This window comes from Procambarus clarkii, chromosome 91 (assembly GCF_040958095.1).
Source record: "Procambarus clarkii isolate CNS0578487 chromosome 91, FALCON_Pclarkii_2.0, whole genome shotgun sequence".
NCBI lineage: Eukaryota > Metazoa > Arthropoda > Malacostraca > Decapoda > Cambaridae > Procambarus > Procambarus clarkii.
In genome coordinates this window covers 6,270,032-6,286,865 of record NC_091240.1, presented here as the reverse complement: position 1 = coordinate 6,286,865, position 16,834 = coordinate 6,270,032, and the positions used below count along the sequence as shown (strand labels likewise).

The 16,834-nt window shown below is 38.7% G+C and overlaps 1 protein-coding gene across 3 annotated transcripts; it reads left to right on the top strand.

Annotated features, from left to right (window-relative positions):
• The first annotated feature begins 369 nt into the window (after positions 1-369).
• On the top strand, positions 370-11,459 carry LOC123773973 (sn-1-specific diacylglycerol lipase ABHD11). Of its 3 annotated transcripts, XR_011225943.1 has the most exons (7): positions 707-988; positions 2,508-2,664; positions 3,494-3,667; positions 6,077-6,250; positions 8,188-8,378; positions 9,233-11,257; positions 11,289-11,459. XR_011225943.1 is itself a non-coding variant. In XM_069318700.1 (6 exons), exons 1-6 carry the CDS (start codon positions 587-589, stop codon positions 9,366-9,368), a joined length of 918 nt encoding a protein of 305 aa, XP_069174801.1. In that variant the 5' UTR covers positions 370-586; the 3' UTR covers positions 9,369-11,459. The 3 variants fall into 3 exon arrangements, 2 of the variants coding, with proteins under 2 accessions (XP_069174801.1, XP_045623947.2); XM_069318700.1 differs by lacking the exon at positions 707-988 and adding an exon at positions 370-672 and having other exon boundaries at positions 9,233-11,459; XM_045767991.2 differs by having other exon boundaries at positions 379-988; positions 9,233-11,459.
• The last annotated feature ends 5,375 nt before the right edge of the window (positions 11,460-16,834 follow it).

Below are 16,834 nucleotides of genomic sequence, written 5' to 3'. Positions count from 1 at the left end.
TTGTAACTTGCTTAGCTAAATGAATTGTGGGGTTCAGTCCCTGAGCCCATTATGTGCCTTTGTAACCCTTTCCACTACCGCCCACAGGATGGTTATGGGGATGCATAATAAATGAGCTAAACTAAAACTGTCACCATGAGGGACTCACGGGGCTTCCCCAAACATATGCCCGTCTGTGCGTTTATTGTTCGCGAGGCACATTAGTTTTCACTGATAGGCGACATTCATTTCGCCGTTAGGCTTGTCGATTAACCCTCCACGGGCACACGGGGCGCATCCGATTCCACGATCGTCGTCGCCCCTAAATCAACGACAACTAGTTAGTTTAGTTCATTTATTATGCACCCCATACCCATCTTGTGGGCGGTAGTGGAAAGGATTACAGAGGCACATAATGGGCTCAGGGACTGAACCCCACAATTCATTTAGCCAGGATCCTAATTGCTAAGCAAGTTACAATCTTGATGAGCTAGTTACAAAATTCAGTATAAGTCGTCACATCAAGAATGGGTAACGGCAACAACAACAACTAAATCAACAACAAACAGTGGGTGGAGGATGGGAAGGAGCGACCTGTCGATGTTGGATGAAAAGGAGCAACTTGTCATGGTGGATGGAAAGGAGAGACCTCTCAGTGGTGGATGGAAAGCAGAGACCTGTTGATGATGGATGGTAAGGAGAGACATTTTATGCCCATCCTAAAAATGACATCCTGTCATTTTAGGATAGGCAAGAAAGACCAGTCAGTGAAGGATAGGAAAGAGAAATCGGTCAATGGCGGATGGGAAGGAGAGGCACGTGAGTGGAGGATGAGAAGGAACAAGTGAGTGTGACGGATGTGAAGGAACAACGACCGGGTCCTGAGATAAGTAAACATGAAGTGTCTCTTGAGGACGTCCGCGGGCAGCTGTCTAGGTCTTCATGCCCAGCTTATGAGGCTGGCAGCTACTCGACTCAAGATACGGCAGTTGTCAGCGAGGTCTGAAAGGTTGGTTTGCCTCCTGCCATAATTTAGCATTTTACGATCAGAAATATTTGAAGTTCGACTTTGGGGTTTGATAATAATGCTTCTCCAATCTCTGGCAGAATCACTCAGTGGAGTAATTCCACCGAGTGATTCACGACAGAATAAGTGTTTAGTATAGTACAATGCCACAAAGTATCAAGTAATTTAATGACAAACTTAACAATGAATCCTTTTTTCAGTCACTTTTATAGTTGTTTTTCTTCTGTATATGGTCATATTGAATTCAGTCCCTTGGCATAAATCATATTCATGTTTTTTTAATTGTATTTAATGTTAAGCTAGGTTGGGTTAGTTAGAGTAAGGTCAAATCATATGCAGGCATTTCAATAAAGCTCCTTTTCCAATTGTTACAACTATATATTTTAGGGTTAGGCAATGATTTGTTATGTTCACTACAAAAATGAATTCCCAGTTTGCTTCTTTATTAGCCTAAGAAAATTCTTCAGTTTCTTAGGCTACATGAACCAAAGTATTAAGTGAAAGAAAATGTGCCCAACCATTTCTGTTCTGCCCGTGAATTGAAGCCAGGATCCTAATTGTGAGTCGAGAACGAAGTAATTGATGACATCACATCTCGTACTGTGACATTAATTATATCTTGGTTATACTATATTAGTGGTTTGTTTAATACTTCTAACTTTCACAAGCTTAAAATATTTCCAGGTGATTCTACTTTCATCATTTCCAGCCTGAGCCAAAAAGTCCACTCATGAACGTCAACAATAAGTTCAGACTAAACATAAAAAAAACCTGCTGTACTTTATTAGTCTAGTTTATAGTATGTTATTATAGGAATTATATACGTTGTTGTTATAGATTCAGCTGCTCGGAACAAGTTCCAAGTAGCACGGGCTATGGTGAGCCCGTAACTTACCTGGCACAGGAGCGAGGCAAGTAGCACGGGCTATGGTGAGCCTGTAGTGGACTTACCTGGTACAGGAGCGGTGCTGAATGTGTGCTCGAATTATATACTGTTATGCCAAATAATATTGTGCGGAAGATTGTTATAATATAGATAATAATACAATGTTCAGTACATATTTATACTAGCCAAATTCTTTAACAAATACAAACACCCAGGTGACCAAACAATTTATGATTACTAAGATCACTTGCCCACAAATTTTAGTTAATATCTTGGTAAATATTGCATTTGCAGATTAGATTTTTGTGTCATTCTGTATCTCATCATTGATACAGCACCATAGATTTTTCTGTAAAGTTATTATTTATGTTTTTATATTCAAATTGACCACTACATGTATCTTATGTGGTCAAAGTTCAGTAACTTTTCTCTGTTTTCCCTTTACAACTTGTAGATTGTTATAGTTTTACATTTAGTGACTTGGAATGAATTTGCAGTACAGGTACATAAACAATATGATTATTTGTTGGTTAGCACTTACAATTAAATAATAACTTGCTGACAAAATTATGAATTTATTTTTGGCCCACTAATGCTTCTTTCATGCCTTTCTAGTTATGCTCCAGTCAGTATGGCATATACTTCCTTGCAACAAACTGTACCCGAGAAGATTAGTAAGGAACCACCAATTATCATTATGCATGGCTTGATGGGCTCCAAAACAAATTGGAAATCACTTGGAAAGGTCATCAATGCAAAAACTGGAAGACATGTAAGTATTGTACTGCATTTTTTTTTTTAATTATAGTTACATATTTCTCAAGTATGGAACAATACTAAAAAGTGATCAACAGTGACAAATTAAATATTTTAGTAGGTTTAACTCCTCTTTCCAGAACTGTCTAATGGATATTTCAGAAATACTTTGAATTTTAAGTTAAATGAATTCCTACATTGTCACTTTTGTGATATCATACTATATTTTTGTTGTCAAGCATGTAACTGGTCTGTTGCTTCAGCTTAGTTGTAAAAACAAACTTTTACAGTTCAGGTTTTGTTATACTATATAAATATATTTTGTTGAGAGTCAAGATTAGAGGAGTGAAGTAGTCACACCATATGAATTCATATTTACTTCATTGCAATCAGAAACCCTCATTTGCAGTATGTATTGTATCATTGTTGGCAGTGGAATTTTACTAGAGTGTAAAAACTATATTTATATTTAAAACTTTTTGTCACGTTCTTTTATTTTGTTGTAGACTAAATCGCAACCAAAGCAAAATTTACCCATTCTTCATGCAGGCAGCAGCAATTATTTACTAGTCAACTCATGTTTTGAGTCTGGAGTTGCTACCACAGCCAGTAAAAATGGAAGTGTGTCTTCATTGGCTGTGAACATGTTGGAATGTTGTAAAAAGGCTATTGGGAATATAACGGACTTGGATTACCGCTCCAGTACGTTTGAAGCCGCTAGTAGCTGTTGTGTGATTTAACATTTTACATTTAAATAATACTGACTACCCACAATTGAGATAAATTAAGTTGTCTTGCTGGAAGTGGGAGTTTTGATATTGGGAAGTTCTGAATAACCTTTTCAGGTTTACACAGTGGATGCTCGCAATCATGGTGACAGTCCACATACATCGCAGCATTGTTACCCCTTGCTGGCCGAAGATATCTTATTTTTCCTCGACGAGCACAGAATTCCTAAGGCAGTACTCGTCGGCCACAGCATGGGAGGCCGTGCTGTCATGTCTGTTGCTCTGAAGAAGGTACAGTATCTAGTATTCTCTATTTTTGACACTTCATATAATAATAATAATAATTAATTCCTTATTTAGGTAAAAGTACATACAAAATGAGTTACAAGCAGAATGTTGGATTTCTAAATAGTTAGTATATACTATGCCTAAAGCCATTAATACGCACAGCGTTTCAGTATTTATATATACAGTGATACCTCGGAATATGAGTGTCCCTGTATACAAGTTTTTCGAAATACGAGCAGGATTTGCTTGGAAAAGTTACATTGGAATATGAGCGTTGCCTCGGAAGATGAGGGTGTTGATACGCGTGCACGCCGACTAGTGCGTGGTGGCACGGCGATCTCGCCTCAGTTTACCAGTGCCTCACACCCAGTGACTATCCCGCCTGAATTCTTTACAAGGATTTACAGTTTTTTGTCGGATTTTTGGCCATTTGAGCATAAAAGTTGTTACTGTATTATATATCTCGCCATGGGTCCCAAAAAAGCCAGTGGTAAGGTTCAACCTAAGAAAATAGTTGTGAGTAGAGGCAGTAGAGGATGTCCCTTCTTCATTAAGAAAATGTGTGAAGTATGGGAAGAACTGCAAAGTTTTGTTGAAAAAACTCACCCAGATAAAGCTGTAGCAGGCCGTTGCATTGACCTTTTAAATGACAATGTCTTACTACAGACAATTGGTAAAATGTAGGGAAAAACAAGTGTCTTTAGACAGATTCTTAGTAAGACAAGCAAGTCCTCGTGGTATGCAGGCAAAATGTGCCAGAGTGCACACCAGTGAAGTCCTCACTGCCTGATGTTATAATGGAAAGGGACTCCCCTTCCAAACAGTAACACCTCTCCTCCTCCCTCCTCGTCACCATCTTCCATATGCCAACAGAAGTCATCAGCAAGGGTAAGTAATAACTTGAACATAGTTTTGTAGGTTTATTTAGATGAATTAGGTATAAAATTTAGTTTGAAGTGAGGTTTTTGGGGTAGTCAGGAACGGATTAATTCATTTCCCATTATTTCTCGTGGGGAAATTAGCTTCGGATTATGAGTTTTCGGAATACGAGCTGTCTCCAGGAACGGATTTAACTCTTAAACCGCGGTACCCCTGTAGTTATATATAAATAAAATTTTTTTTACTGATATACGGTAGATCATATGAATACATATCTGTATCTAAGATTGTTATGTACATTATACAATATCTTTAAAGATGACGCTGTTAACTTTATCTTGGTGATTAAGAACAAGTATTTACTATTTATACTACTGTATTTGTATTCATACCTACAGAATATTTTTATGCTGCCAAGCTGTTGATGTTTATATTTTTAATATTAGATGTTTTTCAGAATTTATCACATGTTAATGATAAGGAAACTATTTCTGAGCTATTCCATTTTGGTTACTCCCTAAGTTAAGAGTATTCTTGGTCTTATTGGACAAGAGTATGACAGTGAAGGCGGGGCAACAATCTTGTACCGATGACACAGGAAACCTTGAGACATCTCTGCAGGATTGAGGTGGTACTTGGGAGGCACTGGAGAACACCTTCAGTGTGCAACCTTGTTTTCCTTCCTAGTGCTTCATTGTTGGCAGTCTATTGTGGAGTCATGAAGGGCTGTGCCTGGGCTGTCACATGTCTGAGGTCTTATTAGACCATATTTTCTGTCCTAGTGTGGCCAAAATGTGTTGCATCATGGGTAGCGGTAAAGTTCAGCCTGCTGTACTTTGGAGGACGGATGACATTACTTGTAACCATAGACTGTGTCCTGGGCCCCTATTTCTTTTCTTTATTAATTTTCATTCTTCTTGTACATTAGAGTTTAGATATTTCTTTCCCGATGCACTTGGTTAAATTACAGTTCCTCTTTGGCATTTGTCAATATATGAAGGCAATGCAATTTTTAGATGACTGATACATATATAGATTTGATGAGTTAAGCTGTTGTAGCTTCAATCTGCTACTATTGGGCTAATAGCAGATTGAATCTGCTGAACTTGAGAGAGAGAGAAAAGAGAGAGAGAGAGAAATATACAAGAAAAGTGGCTTGATAGGCCTTCTGCAGTTTGGTGTATTCTTGTATTCTGCTCACAATTCTGCAGTTCTGCTTGATATGCTCACAATTCTGTATCTACAGTACTATGTATTTATGATAACGTGTTTCTTACAATACTCACATCTGCACAAAGTGAGACCAAAATGCTGTGAAGGTTTTTGTGTTATTTTCCTTAAATTTTAAGGCTTTGCTGTATATAATTTTGTTGCAATATCATTAGAGAAAGCAAGGCTATGAAAGTAAAGATTTTCTTTAAGATTTGAATATTATCTTACCTCTATAACTATTTGCCATGGATAATTGGCTTACCTCCAGCTCAGCATACAGTATTATTACTTTCTATTACTTTGAATTAACCAAATTTTCAGCCATCTGTTGTGGACAAGTTGTTTGTGCTGGACGTTTCACCTGTGGGAACTTCCAGAGACATATCAAGTTTGCCACGCTTTTTGGAAATAATGCGGCGAATAGAGGTACCTCCACACCTCAATATGCAGGAAGCTCGGAAGTACACAGATGAAATACTGAAACCAGCTGTACCAGTGAGTACGAAGCTTTATGGTTTTACTGTATTGTCTTCAATCTTTTTACTAGTGAATTCTCACATTTAATATATATATATGTAGTAGTTGTGTTCATTGTCACTAATTAGTAGACTAATTTTGTGATAATACTTTAATTAGACCTTATGGCTTGTTAATTCTGAATAAATTTCTTAAACAGTCATTATATGAAATGTAAATACTCTCTGTAAACTCAGCCCTTGCATCTTGGAGTGACCAACTGCCCTGCTTAGAGAGGCGCTTTGCATATACAGTACAGTACAATTAAAACATGATATTTATATTTCAGTATTCCAGTCATTAGTTATGGTTGATGGCACAGGCATAGTAAAAAGACAAAAATATATCCTATTTATTAATGTTCATTAATGAGCTGTTACATTTGGCTGCTGCTTGATCCACTTTGTCTTACTGGACAGGATCATAAATAGTCAGACAATACAACATGGTAGCACCAGTGACGCATCAAGCTTTACACTCTGTCTCTTATTTAGTCATTATAGGTGCTACCAAGTATTGCAAAACATTCAGTGTAGCCCAGAATGACCATCCAGCCTATTCGTAAAAACTCAAAGCCCTTGCTAACTTGACACGACTTGTTAAGGACCGAAGTATCATCACATTAATTTCTTTTCCTTCATGTGGTTTGGGTTTATTGTTGTAATCCTTGTACTTTATGATCATGAAAATGTATAAGATAAAACTGTCATGAAGGGCAGTACAATGAGGAACTGTGGTGATGCAGTTACAGAGAGGTGTGAGTGAGCAAATAAGCTTTGAATATTACTAAAGCAAAGGCAGGAAGTGTGACTTTAGTATTGCATACGATTATACAGATTATGCTTCTGTAGTATAGTCATGTGGAACAAATGGTTATTGGGGGTTTGAGAGTGTGTTTGTGAGAGTAGCACCCCTGGAGAGGAAAGCGAATTGTGGATATGATACGTGTTTTAAGAAAATTTGATAGCTTGGGGGGATTAAAAACATGAGGAGTGGCAGTGACCAAAATTTAAATGGGATTTTTCTGGGGGGGGGGGGGAGCCTGGATAACTCTGAGGAGCTATCCAGGCTGATATGTATATTATTAGACTTTGGTATCAGTCAGTATGAATGGAGTTCTAGGCCTACCAGGGACCATGAGCCAGAGCCTGGCCTCCTCAGAGAGGTACGAGGAGCAATAGCCTATAGAAATGCACATGGGATTAGGAGCACTCTATGTCTGCCATCGTCCGGGCCAAGCACCCAGGGAAGCCTCCGAGACCCGGGTAGCCTCCAGGTCTCGCCCAGAAAATGGTGTTTCATTACATTCAACGCTTTTTTTTCCCCCCTGGAGTACTTTTACTCCTATTCAATGAAATGACTGAAATACAGTACTGTTGTGGACGTTGTGTTCAAGTGTGGTGGACCAAGTTTTCCGGCAATGGTACCAGGCGTGCACATGGATATATATGCACCGAGAGTTTTACCCCGTTTCTGTGTATTTACTTGAGAGTTTACTTTAGCTCTGATTTATGTTCAGGACTAAAGTATACAGGTACTTGCTAGCTGGTCGGTATGCTAGTGTGGTGGCCTTAATAAGCTTTCCGTGGTTAATAGGCCTTAAGGCCAACACTAACCCAAATCGAGTATGATATGAAAGGTCTGATTTCTCTCCAAGTGTTTTTTTTTCCCCTGTAAAACTTTTCCAGGTCAATGTCTCCTTTATCCCTGAAAGAATGAAAGGAGATGGTGATATTGTATATAATGGCGACACATTAGGGGCGAAAGAGTAAAGTTGATCTACAGTATACTTGATATCATTGCAGCTTGAATTAATGTTGTTATCTTTGCATTAACAAAGTGTTCTAAGGATGAAAATGATAAATACTGACCATATATTACCTGTTTTTAAAAGTTTACAGTATTGTTGTTTTCAGGCACTGAACTTGCGGCAGTTTTTACTCACCAACCTTATTAGCACCGAAGAAGGCTACAAATGGAGACTTAATATTGAGTCTATTGCAAAAAACTTCAATCCATTTATATCTACCTTCCCAATCTTAGATGAATATAGAGCATATGAGGGTGAAACAGCCTTCATTGGAGGTGAATTATCAGATTACCTGAGGTGAGTGGTTGATAGAAATGAAAGCAGTTACCGTACTTGTTAGTACAAGTATCTACTATATCAATGTGACTGCAATAAAATTCCTCTATTTAATATACAGTAATAGCATATAGGCAGAATCTAGCTTATTCCATGTGGTTAACATATTTCCTTTATCATTTGTTGTTCATATTTTATGAGTTATTATCATTAGCTTATCCAGTTCTTACTTTCATGGGGGTGGGGAGCAGCGGAGGGAAAATTGGTTATAAATATTAATAAAGACAAATATCGCTTGTCAATATGTTATATCATTTGCGTTGTATAGCATCAAGTATATACTGTATATACAAGCACAACAACACTCCAGCAGTCATCCTTTAGCAACTTTTCACTGCTTCATAAGACCAGAAGTATAGTGGTCCTGTACATTCTCATAAGGAATTAAGTGTTTTGTGTCTTTCATATAAAAATGGGTCACCTCAGTAGTGGGTGAATCTGTGATTCCTATCTGCTCCCTGCCCCACTGAGAGAAGGCAAGTGGGAGTGAAAATGACACGTCCTGTTTATCCTGTTAGGATAAACAGGACATGTCAGGACGTCCTGACGTAAACAGGACAGGACAGGACGTTTATCCTGTAAGGATAAACAGCTTGTCCAGTTTGACTTCCCGTTGGGGGTGTCATGCCGAGATTACACGTCTGATATGGACACTAAATGACCGTCATGACCACTTGGCACCAATAAACCTCATTGTTACTGTGCCAGAGAGATTGCTAATCACCAAATACCATTTTGTTAAATGAATTATTTACACTTAAGTGTTTGCATGGTTATGTAAACAATGGTTTAATTAAAATATTTTTTCCCCCTAGGAAGGAAGATGAAGAAGCAATTCTGGAACTTTTTCCTCAATCCTCATTCCATTACATAGAAGGAGCAGGACACTGGTTACATGCTGATAAACCCAATGAATTTTTAGAATTGTTTTTTAGTCTTTTAAATTCTTAATTATGTAAAGCTATGTGAAATTATAGGAAGCATATTGCACAAACATCAGAGATATGTGTACATTTTTAGAAGTTTAAATCCCCCTGTATATACCATATATACTTTTATTAGATAAATGTACGATATAGACAGTACTGTACAGTATTATAGTTACTAGGGTATGTGTGGACACATTGACGCATGAGCCTTTTAGCCCATGCATAAAATGAAACACACACACACTTAACTGTATATATGCACACATATGTACAGCATATACATTACAATAATCGCAAATAATGTACATGTGTACACACGGGCATGACTTACATGTACACACCAATGTGTACGTGCATGCACATGCAAGCACTGGTCATCCCCCGACATGCTCTTGTAGCAGTCATTTAAATTTAAATTCTTGACAAAATATTAAAAACAGGTTGTGATACTGTATAAGAATGTTTTATATGCTAGAAAACAAATTCGCACATTCTATAGGCATGTAATAGAAAAAAGCATATGCTGCTGTCATTTTTTAGACTTAACTGGACACAGTATAGTAACCAGAATGTGGATTGTACATTCAAATCTTTTTGTGTTTTAAATTTACCTGGACACAATACCAGAATGTGGGTTGTAAATTATTTAAGTGCTTTTATACGTATTTCTGAGCTAAGGTTCCTCGTTTGCTCCCTTGAGCTAGCGGCTTACGGTGTATAGCTACAAGGACATTCTGCTTTCCAGACTGTAATTACTTGTTTGCAGAGTTGGGGAAGTGAGATATTAGTGAATCTAAATTCGAGCCACCACTGAGTGAGCAACTCTGTAATAAAAAAACAAACTTTGGAAGCAATATATCCCCCTTCAGATGAAAATTTGAGTTAAATAATGTCTATTCTCACTCTGTTAATTTAACAATTTAGCGATCCAGTGACACATTTTCATAGCATCTTTAATTTACCAAAGACATTCCAATGACTTTAAAATGCATCAGCCTCTCTCAGAATGTCTGAAAATCACTTCATTAACCATTTTACATATTCATGATGAAACTCTTGAAATATATGAGTACAGTGTGGGCAGAGCTTATCTGGGGACCAACCAGAGATCACTTGGTTGGTCCAAGACAGTAATTGCTCTGCCAGTGTTCATTTTCTCTGCTTTCAAAATAAGCTGACAACATGGTATGAAAGTTGTTTTTCTTATTACAGCTTTAGAGACCAATCAACTGCAGTAGTAACTAAGATGAATTTCTTTCAATTTATCATTGAAATTTTGTCACTGTGCATGAGCTTTTCATGCTTTAACAGTAACTTCACTCTGTGTGGCCAGTTGTTTGCATGCCACTAAGCTTCAATTTGATGGAGCTTCCCTTAAGTTGCTCCCCTACTTTGGTGGTGCCTAGGCCTTCTTCTGCCATTGTAGCTGGCTTAGTTGGGTAACCGAGCAGCCTTTGCTGAGAAATAGAAAGTTAAGTGAAATGAAATGCTCCTTTCTGATCCAATCCCTCAATTACTCTCCTTCCATCTCTTTATTCAGTCTTTGCAGAGCATGCTTGGATGGCCTGGCAATTAGTGGTGTTGCTGGCTCCACTGATCCTGTTGTGGCAGTGGTGCTGCATCTGGTGGTGACTTCAGCACTGACTGATTGCCCAACTTCTGGCATAGCAATTTAACATTATTTTATTCACAGGTTTGCTTGGAAGGTGTTTATTGAATTTAATATTTGTTGTTATATATTACAAGAAGTTGGTCTCGGTGATGGCTCAAGTTTAGATTCACCCCTTTCTTCCTTCTCCAACTACGGACTAGAGTATTTGCAAATTTACTAGTCATAATGGTTGAACTATTTATTAGAGCTTGGTGAATTAGAATTCTTCTCTGTAGACCCATAGAAGCCACTGGCTCAAGGTAGCAACTAAGGAGAAGCCACTGGCTCAAGGTAGCAACTAAGGAACCAGCTTTGAAAAGAACATTTAATTTTAAAGCCATATTTATTTATTGTGAGAAGTGGTATATTATATATGGTATTTCTTTGACTCAGGAGGAAGCTTCAGGAAATGTTGATTATTTTGTAAATACATTGACTGCAATAAACATCAAAGAAATTGCATTATTAAAATGAAACCATTATTTAAGCCTACTAGTTAAATGTGGTAGAGTAGGCATGTAAAATCTCATTGAGGTATAACATAAACAAACTTACCCCTACAGCATGAATCGTTAATAGTTAAACTGTTTCTGGTGGCGACATAATAATGACGTATTAGATTCTAAGGTAAATTTACAAAGATGACAACAAATCAATGTTCAAAGCTAGGAGGGAGGGAATTATCAGGGGAAAGCGCCAAGCCATTACGACTATACAGTATAGCACTTGGAAGGGGTCAGGATAAGGACTTGGGATGGGACGGGGTAAAGAATGTGCCCAACCACTTGGGACGGTCGGGAATTGAACGCCGACTTGCATGAAGCGAAACCATCACTCCGTCCAACCCAAGTGGTTGGGCATTCAAAGCTAGGAACAGAAGAAAGAGAAGTGCAGATGAGTCACGGAGATAACAAGGAATTGTAATATAAGTGTAATGGGTTAAGGGAAGTAGTTGAAGCTAACTCATCACAATAATAAATATAAATTTGAAAAGAAAAGCAATAGAAAGAATAGAAAGAGATATTGTGGTGAACTACAGAATGTTTGAAGAACTGAAGGTTGAGTCTTCAAACACATCTAGGTAAGTACTTTATTTTAATTCTTTAAATAAAATGCAAACCAGTAAACCAATTTCAGGACAGTAAAGTGGAATATACAAGAGTACTCTATACTTGATATAAAGTGCTTCAATGATCTAAAAGGCAGTTGAGGGTGGCTCTTGAGCGCTTTTTGTGGCATAAGGTGAGGAGCTCTCGCCTGGGAATTCAGTGTGTATGAAGATCCATAATCCCATGTTTACCAGTGCAGTATATGTACAGTATCTGGAAGTTAAGTCTGGCCAGGCAGCTGCATCTCCTGGGAAGCAACTTGCTGCTTTATTGAGGACTAAGGATAAAATGGGAGGATCAGTATTGGCCAGGTAAATCAGTCAAATCTTTTAGTTGGACTAAGGTCAAGTAGGCACTGAGGAGTTAGCACCTGTATTTGTCTTTGGTGTGCTATCCAGCTCCTCAGACGTGATCGGCATTTACTACTGTATCCATATTATCCCAGAAATTGAACCTTTCAGTATTGGCCCAACTGTGTTGACCTCTGTGTTATAATTTTGTGTATTATTGAAGGTATAATGAAAGAGCAAGCTAGATGCGTACAGGAACTTCTCCAGGTTAGCAACTCCCTGATTAAAATTAACAAGATTGACAGTTAAACTCTCAATCCCCCTTCACTGAACATGGTACATGTGTAGGAACTATCTTTCACCTCAAGTGTTGTTTGAGGACACAACATGCCTACCATGATTCCTAAATGCCTACCATGATGTTAAGACCATCATTGAAAGTCAGGGTCATCTTGTACTTTCTGTGCTCACATATACCTGACTTCTACAGGGTAAACAATCAAAGATCCTGAGCATTGCTAAAGTCTCTTTTGATACCAGTGTCCTTCCATTTTCTGTAACTCTTGGGTGTATGACCTGTATTCAGTATTGTCATTCAAAATCCAAAATTAATTAAGTGGCTATTGTTTGTGTCTGCCTATTTGGTTAACACTCCACTTTTGTGTATGCGTATAGATAGAGCCCTAGTCTTTCACCTAAATGGATTTATCCTTGGTAATTCCATGTCTGTTGTGAATGCTATTGGTTCTTATTTCTCTACTATATGTTTTTACTGGTATCCACTTGGCCACCTTGCATTCCTGTAAACCAACTTTGGAATGAATCACAGGACATGAATTTAAAAATTCCAATGGGCATTATTCTGAAAAAAAATGTATTTATGCTAACCGAAATACAAACTGGTATGTTTGCAGAACTCTTGGTAAGGTTTTTTCAATCATACCTGTAAGTCCAACACTGGCTGTGACAATTGTAACTCTGAAGACATCATAAGAAGAAAGGTAAAATGCCATGCAACCTCTGAAGAGTCAACTAACACATGTACCCCCTATTACTATTTTACAGGAACTTCTTTTTGACAGCTCATAAAACGTAGGAAAGGGTCCTGAATGATATTGTTGATAGGAACGTCATCCCTACAGACAAAATACAGAAAATACAATTGACGATTTACTATAAAAAAAACAACCGGCCAATCTACTCATGAAAAACTCTCCAGACACAAAGCAGAATGCCTGGAAGGAAACCAATGTCGTCTATGCCTTCAAATGCCCACTTGGGGACTGTAAGTCCCAAAGAACTCAGTATATAGGCAAGACAACATCTCTTTCCAGGTGATTAACAATGCATAAACAACAGGGCTCCATAAAGGAACATATAATCTTCTCTCACAACCAGACCATCACCAGAGAAGTCTTAACAAACAACACAGAAATCATCGATAGGTACAGCGATAGCAGGCGGCTCAACATCTGCGAGGCACTACACATCAAAAAGTCAACACCAGCAATCAACAGCCAATTAATGCACAGCTATATTCTACCCACTTCAAGACTCTGAACCAATATAGAAGCATCAAGAGGAAGTATGGGCCAATAGGCCCTCTGCAGTTACTTCCATTCTTATGCTCTCATATCCAATTAATACCCACAGTTTCGTGTTCTGTCTTGTATTTGTCACAAGTTTGTTCACCTCATCCAAAACTGTTGCACCCTATCACCTCGCCCAAATGCAAGTATAAGTATGATGGATTAGCTGACCGTTTAGTGTTTTCAGGTTAGTTGTGGGTGTAAACTAAAGTCTTTAAAAATGTAATAAGTTATTATGAAACGCGTTCAAGCATCGCGTCAGACTAGAAATAAAAATGAATTTTGGAGAATTGGTTTTTCAATTACCATCGAGAGTAAAAAGAAACATAAGAAATATTGAGAAAATTCGTGTTAGAATTATTAATATTACTTTTTCGCTCATATTTAACAATATTATACATTATAAATTCTCGTCTGTATTATAATATGAATTACAATAATACCATAGTACTGTATTGCCGTTATTGCCACTCGTAGTACACGATGACGTAGGTACACAATGACGTAGTAAAGAGTAGCGGATGCAGCCTAGCCTATCATACAACAATATAATTGTCGTCTGCTCTAAGGAAAAAAATGTCTTCCTCAGTTATGCGTTACATCCTGAGGTCACTTGTATGTTGACGACCTCTTCAGAATGACGAAGAAGCAGGTGTGAAGGAGCCTAGTTCACGGCTGTTGAACTACAGGAGGGTTAATAAGGCTGTTGGTATAGCTAAATGATCAGCCAGGAATTGTATACTTTAGCCAGGAATATAGTCCAGGGGGTAAATGTTAACTCTTGAGTGTGTATATACATCGAGAAGTGAGGTATAATACACCTCTCAAGAGTATATATCCCCCGGCCCTGTGGCGCTGGAGGTCAGTGGCGCTTGTACCGTGGTGCGGGGAGGAAGCGTTGCGCTGCTCCCTAAACACACTTTCACGTGGTGTTATATACGGACCATTTCAAGGGATATATATACACAAGAGAGGTGTACCCTGGTTCTCTGTGTATATATACATTCTGAGAGATGACTTTAGTTCTGGATTATGGTTCAGGGCTAAATTATACGTGCTTGTTAGTAAACTAGTTTTATTTTTTTTAATTTTGCCCCGAGGGGCGAGTTTATTGGGCAGCGCCACTCATCCTGTCAGTGGACATACCGCCATAGAAACATGTACAACACTCCCCAATAGGAAGAAAACCCGCTGGCTTGTTCATCCTGTCACTTGTACCCCAGACACAGCTGGGACTTGCTTAACTGTCTCAAGTGAACAGCTCCTCAAACAAGAAGATTAACGTCTCTCAACCCTTAAAATCTTAAGTTATCTTGTAAACTAGTGCCACGAACTTTTCAATCCTCTTGCCGTTGATGGGAGGAGGTGAGCCCAATACCAAACCAAATTAGGACCATTTATTAATACTGAATGTGTTGATTTTCGTCGTTTATGTGGAAGTACTCAATTGTTTGTACTCTTTTGAATACTCTTGTGGTTGTTGAGAGTACAGTAGTTTGCAGGTGAGATAATGTTCACACACAACTAGGCTACACGCATATCCAAGTTGAAGAGATTTTTAACATATCAAGCCCTATAAAGGTAAGTTATACTAATTGTATACTTAGTATATTATTCCTGTCAAACTCCTGATGGTTATTGATCATAAGATATTATACTGTGTGCCTGTTTAATGTAAAGTTTGTTCAAGTTTAAGTATGTTTATTGAAACAAGAAAAAATACATCTCAAAGGGATATAGAGTAGCTTAGGCTACACACAGAAATCACAATTGCGTGATGGATCAAATGAACAAATCCTCGTCACGGCCCTTGCGGATTTGTTCATAGCTTAGGCTATTTCTACCCCTCAAGTTCAAGTATGTTTATTGAGACAAGAAAGAAATACATCTCAAAGGGATAGAGTAGCTTAGGCTATTTCTAACCCTCATGTAAAGATTATTATGTTCCCCCAGACTGCTCAACAGTCATATCCTCAGTGACAGACTAGGGTTGTTTAGTTCACGTGGGTTCGAATACGTTATGACAGAACACTATACACAGAAATCACAATTGCGTGATGCATCAAAAGAACAAATCCACAAGGAGGGGGGGCTGCTATTTACAATTTACCATGTAGCTCAGTCGATTAAGGCAGCGTCTGGGATGCTCTCGGACGCAAGTTCGAATCCTCGTCACGGCCCTTGTGGATTTCTTCAGTACACTATAAATTGGAAACTTGTTAACACCGAGAACTTTGCCACAGTACCACTTTGGGGACAAAAAGCCTAAGCTGTGCTCAGGGCCTATATCAAGGTCATCCCCCTTCCTCCTTAGGTCGACCTACTGACCTTCCTCCAGGATGCAACCCCACACCAGTTGCGTAATTCACGGGCACCTATATTTACTGCTAGGTGAACAGAGGCATCAGGTGTCCCCGCCTGCGGATCGAACCCAGAGAACGTAGATCGTGAGTCACACCTTCCCCCATATGTCACCCTCTTCCCCTAGCCCGTCCTCCTAACGTTTCCCAACGCCAAAAAACTGTCGTGCTATAGTGCCCCTTACCCTAACCTACCAAGAGGACCCAGAACAGAAAACGGGACCGAATGTCCATTTCCCGTGCCGCTATCATTCTCTAGTACGACGATTCTTGGCCTTGGGTGTACGTCAAAATGCGTCACGATCTATTAGGAAGACGGATTGGCCGCTATTCACAATCCACTTGCCTCCGAAGATTGTGAGGTCTCCTTCACTATCCGCCTCATGTTACACGCCCTTGTCCACCTAACATGGCGTTGCCCGCGTTAATGGTGGGCACTTCAGGAATGGGTGGCGCTCTTGTGAGACAAGGGGGCAGCTATACTTGGTG

Bases quoted from the DNA above. Each gene is read 5' to 3' on its own strand.
- LOC123773973 (XM_045767991.2), top strand. From the start codon at position 876: ATGAAGTGTCTCTTGAGGACGTCCGCGGGCAGCTGTCTAGGTCTTCAT. The intron at 2,665-3,493 runs GTAAGTATTGTA...TAACCTTTTCAG, and splicing joins ATGCAAAAACTGGAAGACAT to GTTTACACAGTGGATGCTCG. The intron at 6,251-8,187 runs GTGAGTACGAAG...TGTTGTTTTCAG, and splicing joins TACTGAAACCAGCTGTACCA to GCACTGAACTTGCGGCAGTT.